The sequence below is a fragment of the Cervus elaphus genome, chromosome 24 (genome assembly GCF_910594005.1).
Source record: "Cervus elaphus chromosome 24, mCerEla1.1, whole genome shotgun sequence".
Lineage (NCBI taxonomy): Eukaryota > Metazoa > Chordata > Mammalia > Artiodactyla > Cervidae > Cervus > Cervus elaphus.
This window is the reverse complement of record NC_057838.1, coordinates 63,601,118-63,609,005: the sequence shown is the minus strand read 5'-3', so window position 1 is coordinate 63,609,005 and position 7,888 is coordinate 63,601,118. Positions and strand designations below refer to the sequence as shown.

The 7,888-nt window shown below is 58.5% G+C and overlaps 1 protein-coding gene across 1 annotated transcript; it reads right to left on the bottom strand.

Annotated features, from left to right (window-relative positions):
* Positions 1 to 1,945: 1,945 nt before the first annotated feature.
* Positions 1,946 to 7,602, bottom strand: MYL3 (myosin light chain 3). Its single transcript, XM_043886059.1, has 7 exons — positions 7,318 to 7,602; positions 4,903 to 4,930; positions 4,598 to 4,747; positions 3,632 to 3,805; positions 2,526 to 2,603; positions 2,374 to 2,416; positions 1,946 to 2,172 (listed from the first exon to the last, which is right to left on the bottom strand). Exons 1-6 carry the CDS (start codon positions 7,555 to 7,557, stop codon positions 2,388 to 2,390), a joined length of 699 nt encoding a protein of 232 aa, XP_043741994.1. The 5' UTR covers positions 7,558 to 7,602; the 3' UTR covers positions 1,946 to 2,172; positions 2,374 to 2,387.
* Positions 7,603 to 7,888: the final 286 nt, after the last annotated feature.

Sequence of the window (7,888 nt, the reverse complement as noted above, 5' to 3'; positions counted from 1 at the left end):
AACACTTGTTACTTTCTGTTTTCTGGGTAATAACCATCCTAACGGGTGTGAGGTAGTATCTCATCGTGGTTTTGATTTGCATTTCCCTAATCAGTGATGTTGAGCATCTTTTCACGTGCTTATTGTCCATTTGTATATCTTCTTCAAAGAAACGTCTGTTCAGTTCTGTGGCTATACCACCCTAAACGCATCCAATCTCATTTAAAGAAATGTCTATTCAAGCTCTTTGCCCATGTATGAATTGGCTTATTCATTTTGTTGTTGTTATTGAATTGTAGAAATTCTTTATATATTCAGGATATTTACTCTTCTCTTTTCAGTCTTTGCCCAACCATTGCCTGCTCAGATGATCCCTGATCTGATTATTTAACAGGCCAACCTCCTCCCAGCACAGACAGTCACATGCACACACTGAGCACACACACCGCACAGCCCCTCCCCTGCTTTGGGTCCCTGCCCAGCCTCGATCACTGGTTGATACACTTTACCGCTTGGTGATTTGTCAGGTTTGTATGAGCGCCCACAAGGTGGAGGGTTTGACTGCTTCCTCCAACCGCAGTGTTCCCAGGGCCTAAGGCATACAGTAGGTGCTCAATAAATGCTGAAAGGATGAAGGGAAGGTGAAACAGACTCCTACACACACACTCACAGCCCCTCACAGACTTTCACACATACTGCCACACACGCCCACATACACACACTCTCACATGCAGAATCCTGCCATTCTCCCCATACCACACCAATCTCGCCAGGCAACCTGATCCGTGCAAGCCCTCTCACCCACTCTCACACGCCCTCACACTCACCTCACAGTCCACCTGCACCCTGGGGGGGGCTGCCCTGACCTCCTGAGTCCTCCTGGCCTGCAGGCTGTTTCCTGCCCTGTGTGATCTGCCCTCCCCACTCTGGGCCCTTGATGTCCCCCACACCTCTTATCTCTAGGTCCCCCAAACCTCCCTGCAGAGCGCTGCTCTTCTTCCCCATCAAATCAGAGTAGATCACCTCCTCCAGGAAGCCTCCCGTCACCCATCCCACTGGGCTCTGAAAGGAGGGGAGGGCCTCACCCCAGGACAGGGGGTGGCAGTGGGTCTGGCACTGGTGGGGGCGTATGCACCCCCTGTTGTTATTACAGGGGTTGCGCACTTGTCTTCTGCTGAGAAGCCCAGGGCTGAGGAACCACTGGTGGCCCCCGGCTGCTGCCCCTCTGGCCGAGAATCACACCACAAGCAGAGAACCTCAACTGCCCATCCGTGTCAGGGGGTGGTCTAAGGCCTCCTCAACTGTGACAGCCTGGGGACAATGTTGGCTCCTCCCCGCCACCCATTCCCGGTGTGACTCAGGCAAAGCCATTCTCCACTCTGGGCCTTGGTTTCCCCACCTGTGACAGGGGTGGCTCTGGCCCAGTGCCCCTGATGGCTGGCCGTGGGGTTAGTTAGCCTGGACAGGGCTCTCAAGCTGCTGGGGCATCCTCGTGTTAGAGGCCAGGGCATGGCTACCATCTCCAGAAGTGGGGGGTGGAGGGGAAGCAGTCCTCATCCAGCTTAGCCCGGTGTCCTGGTGGGCAGGCGCTGAGGGTTTGGCACACCAGATGGCACCGTTTCAATGGGACAAGCCAGGAGGCAAGATTTTGAAATGATTTCCCCCTGTTTTGTCCAGAGCTCACCCTGTGTGGCTTGTAGATTTTTACAGAAGTCAACCAAAGGGCTACAGAGAAGAAAGAAGTCGGCAGTGGGAAGGTGGGGACTTCCCTGGTGGTTCATTGATTTAAGAGTCTGCCTTCCAATGCAGGGGACGCGGGTTCGATCCCTGGTCAGGGAACTAAGATGCCACATGCTATGGGGCAACTAAGCCCATGTGCTGCCATGAAGTCCCAGCGCTGCCAGGGAAAAAAAGGAAAAAAGAAGGAAGGAAGGAGAGAAAGAAAGGAAGAAGGAAGCAAGGAAGGTAGGAGGAGGAAGTAAAGAAGCCATTTATTCATGAGGCCCAAGGAGAGGAGACAGCGATGCAGTCACTGGCCGACTTAGCCCGATGGCAGTGATGACGGCCGGTCTGCAGGGTTGTGCAGAGAGAGCCATGTGCTCCCCTCCGGCCCTTCGCAACTCCAAGCCTCTGGTGTCCGCATCACAAATAGAAGACGAGCTGCCCCCAGCGCCGCCTCCCCCCCCGGGCTCCCTGAGAACAAAGGTGGTCACAGGTTACAGCGGAGGGGGCAGCCAGGCAGCAGGATGTCAGCTGAGGACTGGCATAGCTGGGGCTGGGGAGGGGGCAACAGGGAAGCTGGATGAAAGAGGTGGGAGGGGTGAACCACAGGACCGACATCAGCAGAGGTGGAAAAGGTGGTCACAGGTTTGGAAGGGAGTAGGGGGGTCTCACCTGGGGGGAGAGGTTCAGCTGGCCATGATGTGCTTGACAAACGCTGGAAAGAAGGAAAGAGTGAGCCGCAGGGTTCGGCCCTGGGTAGCCAAGGGAGGGGCCCTAGGACCCCAGCGCCTCCCCCCAGCAGACTCCCTGCCTGCTGGGTCTACCTTCGTAGTTGATGCAGCCGTTGGAGTCTTCCTGCCCCGCCATCAGCTTCTCCACCTCGTCTTCTGTCAGCCTCTCACCTGGCGGGAGTGGAAAGCTGAGTCAGCACTGTCGAGGTGTGAAGGGTTGGGGGAACCCCGACTGCCTCTGGATGGTGAGTGTGCCTCTCCAGTATTCCCCATGCCTCAAATGGGTACACCCCAAAGCCTGGGTTGTCACCCCTCAGTTCTGAAACCAGGAGAATCAGTGACAAGTCAAAATGAACAAAGCCCGGGGTGCAAGCCTGGTGCCCACTCTGAGCCTAGACTCCATCCATAACAGTGCCATCTTGGTGTTCAGGTCACCAGCACAGACTGCCCCCTGTGCTCAATAGGCTGGCTGATCTCCCTCCATCAAGAGGAGACCAGGAAAGATGCGCAGGATAGAGCTGGGGACCTTGGGGATGACCGTGGAGGAGACCTAGAGACACCATCAGTGCTCCCCAGACGAGGCTGGCCCTTCCCTTTCCTGACTCTGTGCCGGTCCCCCCACTGGAACGCCTACTGCTGTTCCCCTCATACATCCTACCTGCCCCAGCCACACACACACACACACACACACACATAACCTCAGCACAGCGCTGATCACACACTAGGCACTCAATAAATATTTGACGCAGGAAGGATCACTGTGAGCAGACAGAACATGAGCTCAATGAATATTTGCTGTAGGAAAAATTCTCTTTGAAAAGGGGACATTCCTGCCAACCAGGCCCCTGACGGTGGGAGTCAGGATGCCCAAGAGGCAGGCACAGTACCTTCTCGGCTCTGGAATTTGACCTTGAGGCAACAAACACCAGGACTGGACTGACTGACCCTCCTTGGGTGCGCCACCCTGCCCCGCCCTGTCCCCAGAGCCCTTCCAGATCTGTGAGCTGCACCCACTGGCTTTCTTTATCCCGCATCTAAATTTCTAAATTCCCCGCATAGATTTGCTCAGTCTCCTGCCGTGGAGGCACCTTGACAGCATCACCCTCCATTTTGCAAGGGAGAAGCAGGCGGGGGACAGCGTGCTTTCTCCCAGATGTCCCCGGCAGGCAGGCTGGGAGTGGGGAGGCAGCCGCCCTCACCCAGCGTGGCTAGCACGTGGCGGAGCTCGGCGCCCATGACCGTGCCATTGCCCTCCTTGTCGAAGACCCGCAGCCCCTCCACGAAGTCCTCATAGGTGCCAGTGTCCTTGTTCTTGGAGATGTGCTGGAGCATGGGCAGGAACGTGTCAAAGTCCATCATCTTGGAGTTGAGCTCTGTGGAGAGATGGCCGAGCACCCGGCTCTGAGGGGCGGGCGGGCAGCCCCCTCGCCAAGTCTGACAATGAGGACCTGTTGCCTTCGCCCAGCTCCCCAGTGCGCTCTGCACCAGTTTGCCATTTACCAAGCGCTCCCCCAGCACCAGGCACTTGAGTCAGCTGAGAAATGCATGACTGACATGGTCCTCTGCTGTTCATAAGGACAGCGGCAACACCGTGGGTGTCTAGCCCCTCTGTTCTCCTTTGGGGGATCAGTTCTTCCTAGCACCTCGTTATTTTTCTTACAGACTCCACTCTCCCTGCCACCTAGGGTGGGTCAAGAGCAGCTGGGCAGGTCAGAGACCTTCTCTGGGGCTTCTGTACCTGCGGCGGGGGCTTGGGTCTCAGTCTTCCTTGGGGCAGAGTGGGCAAACGTCTCTGCCCAAGGTGGTGAGGGCAGCTGGCCCTGCCCCCCGCCGAGGGATGCCCAGGGGGCCAGGAGGGACGGGGTGAGCAGGTGGGAGACCCAGGCCAGGTCTCACACCTCCACTGGGGCTGGTTTGCGCTGTTGTCAGTCCCTTATGACCAGGAAGCCTGGCTAATTGACGTGCGGCCAGGTGATACAGGAGCCATCACTGCTTGTGAGAGCATCCCCTGAGGCTGGGCTCCAGGTCCTCCTCCAGAGAACAGGAGGGTGTCAGAGGAGTGCACAGCGGGGAGACTCCCATGTTGTCCCCCCGCCCCACCCAGCAATGGCGTTCTCCCCCGGGGGCTGGCACTAATGGGGACATCTCAGGCTGAGCACACCCACCGTCCTGCTTTGGCTTCCCCAGGACGCGGAGCACCTCGGCTTGTGTCGGATTCTGGCCCAGCGCCCGCAGCACGTCCCCGCACTGCCCGTACGTGATCTTCATCTCACACTTGGGCGTGCGATCGAACAGCATGAAGGCTTCCTTGAACTCTGCCAGGAGGGGGCGTGAGCTGTGGACACTTCCAGAGGCAGCCCACCCCACTCCACCCAGAACCCACACTGCCGGCAGGACTCTCAGCCTGGGAACCCTGGACCCAGCCCCGTAGCCCCGGGGCTGAAGACGCAACCCCCTCCCAACCACTCACCTTCAATCTGCTCTGGAGTGAACTCGATCTGAAAGGAGACCCCCCAAATTCTGAGTGCCGGGTTCAGAGGATGGGGCCAGGCCTCCTCCTGGTCACTCCACTCCGTGGCCAGCCTGGGCCTCAACCCCTCGGTTGCCCCAACCTGTCCGCATTTCAGGATCCCAGCTTCCACCACCCAGGACCTCTTGCCGTCCACCTTGACTCCCACCCCCCACCTCCTTACCCCTCCTCACCTATCCTACCTGACGGCTATGGGTCTGTGCGTACCCAGACCTGACACCAGTTAGGCCTCATCTGGGGAAGTGATGTGGAGGGAAGCCTTGTGCCCTGAATCTCCAACCCAGGGTAGGCCTTACCTGAGACCCCCCCAGTCCTGGACAGACATGCCTGAAGCAACAAGATCTAACTGCACTGGTTTTGCCAGCTCTGCTGGGCCTGGGGCCCAGTGGGCAAGTCTGTCTATGTGAGATGGAGGCACCTCATCTCACTGGGAGAGGGTGGCAAGTGGCAGGAGAGGCTGGGCTGAGGGTACAGGCCAGAGAGCCCTGCCACATAAGAGCTCATCTACAGGAGGGGTGTGTGTGATGAACACGTGCATTCACACACCTGTGTGTGCACCTGTCTGTGTGTGTAAGCCTGGGCACTGTTGCTCACCTGGCCCCGCCTACACCTGAGTCTCACACACCCCCATCTGCAAGTCCAGGGCAGCCCCCAGCGTGGCACAGCAGGCAGCCAGGCCCTGAGCTGTTGAGCGTTTGCAAGACCATGGCAGGGGCACCTGAGGTCAGGAGGCCTCCTGGGACCCGGTTTCCCCCTCCTCACTCGATACCAGGCCTATTTTTAATCACTGCAGTCACTCAGCCCAAGGTCAAGGGCGCACCAGGGAAAGGAGATTGGGGGAGGGGGACTTGACTGGCACCTCGCCAACTGCGGCTCCCTTGGAGTCCCCACCTCTGTGCACCCCAGTGCAGAGCAGAATCCTGTCCCAGCCACCCCGCCAGGCTGTCCCTCCCAGCCCTCCAGCTCAACCTTGTGTTGGGAAGACCCGACCAAGTTGTTTCCGGCCACCTGAGAGCTCCCTCCACCAGGAAGCACGCCGAGATTAGGTGCCCTGAGCTCCTGACATGGCTTTCTGCAGGGTTCCCAAGGAGAGACCTCCTGAGTTCCTCTGCTCAGGGGCGAATCTGCAACCTCAGATCCAGGGAGAACACACAAAGCCACCATGGGCCCCGGGATTGTCCAACCCTCTGCCTGTGGGATACACACTTGGGGTCTGAGGGTGGTCGGTGTGGGGGCCGACTCCAGGGAGCACTTGCTGTGAATGGTTCCCGACAGCCTGTGAGGAGGGCTTATTGTCCCATTTCACAGCTGAAGAAACCAAGCCTTAGAGCAGAGACGGCAATGGAACAGATTTAGGATTTGAACCCGTGTGCTGCGTCACTTCACTTCAGCCGTGTTCGAGTCTGTGCAACCTCATGGACTGCCCACCAGGCTCCTCTGTCCATGGGATTCTCCAGACAAAAATACTGGAGTGGGTCACCATGCCCTCCTCCCGGGGATCTTCCTGACCCAGGGATCGAATCTGAGTCTCTTGTGTCTCCTGCATTGGCAGGCAGGTTCTTTACCACTAGCGCCATCTGGGAAGCGGAGGTGGATCTGTGAGGACCAGCTGCAGTCTTCCTGGGGACCTTGAAGGGCTGGGACGGCTCCACGGGGCCCCTTTGCCAGCAGCCAGGGCAGCGGTGGCCGGTGGCCAGCCAAGAACAGACGCAGGCGGGACGCAGGGTGCGTGCCACTATGTGGATGCCACAGGTGGCAGTCACGGCGCATTCTCCAAGTTTAGACTCTGAGAAAGACTTCCGAGCCAATCTGGGGAAGGGCTCCTGGGGCCACTGGTCACAGCTCCATGACCAACTTTCTCCATGACCTACCCAGACTGCGGCTCAGCGTCGCCACCTCAAAGCTGAGGCCCCACCAGCTCTGGGGCTCAGGGACCTTGGCGGGGGTGACTGTGACCCAGCCTGGGCAGGAGCCTGGCTTCTCTTTGCTCCCCACCCCGTCTTTCCCTGGCATGGACTTAAAACCCCACAGTGCGACAAGAAAAGTCCCTGCCTGGCTGCGGGGGTGGGGGACACTGGCGGGCCCAGGATTCCCCAAGGATGTGAGGTCCGAGGAGAAGGACTGGGGAAAGTCAGTTTCCAACCACCAAAAAGACAGCCCCTTCAGCAACACTGGGGCAGTCCTGCCTGCTGTCTGACCACCGTCTCTCCTGCTGCAGCCCTCCTGATGCTAAAGCTTCCAGCTAGAGCTCAGTGCTCACTTTCTCTGGAGCCCACTCTTCCACTGGGTAGGTCCACTCTGGGATTCACTTACCTACCCTTCCCTTCCTACCTAAAACACAACCTCCACACCCACCTTGACTTTGGAGGGATCAAACTCAGGTTCCTTGGAGGGCTCGGGTGCAGGTGCAGGTGCGGGAGCTGGAGCTGGAGCTGCAGCTGCTTTGGCACCTGCCTTGGCCTCATCCTTCTTGGGATCTGGCTTTTTGGGAGCCATGGAGGCTGTGAGCACAGAGGCCGGGGTGGAGAGGAGGAAGCCGAGAGCAGGGTAGGTGAGCCTCCTGCAACCCGCCTTTATCACGCCTGGACACCTCATGACCCCGGCCCCACCCCTGCAGGGCACAATGCGGACAGGGCCATAAAAGGACACTGGATAGACTCAGGGGCTATTTTGGGGCCTGGGGAGGGCATTGTTCAAGCTCAGGAATGGGTGGGGGAGAGGGAGGGCTCTCCAGGCCTCCCAGTCACCTGTTGAGGAGAGAAGGGGGAGGGGCAGACAGAGTCCACTGCTCAGCCCGCATGCATACCCCAAAAAGCATACGCACGCACACACACATAAGGGCCTGTTGTCCCTCGGGAGGTCAATAAACTGAACAGGTGTGGGATGATGGACCCAGGGCATGTTGGGTGTTGTGCTGGGGGCCGAA

Coding starts and splice junctions, on each gene's coding strand:
- MYL3 (XM_043886059.1), bottom strand. CDS start 7,557: ATGAGGTGTCCAGGCGTGATAAAGGCGGGTTGCAGGAGGCTCACCTAC. Junction 3,806..4,597: donor GGGGAAGCCAAAGCAGGACG/GTGGGTGTGCTC, acceptor ATCTCTCCACAG/AGCTCAACTCCAAGATGATG. Junction 2,417..2,525: donor CGGCTGCATCAACTACGAAG/GTAGACCCAGCA, acceptor CCTTCTTTCCAG/CGTTTGTCAAGCACATCATG.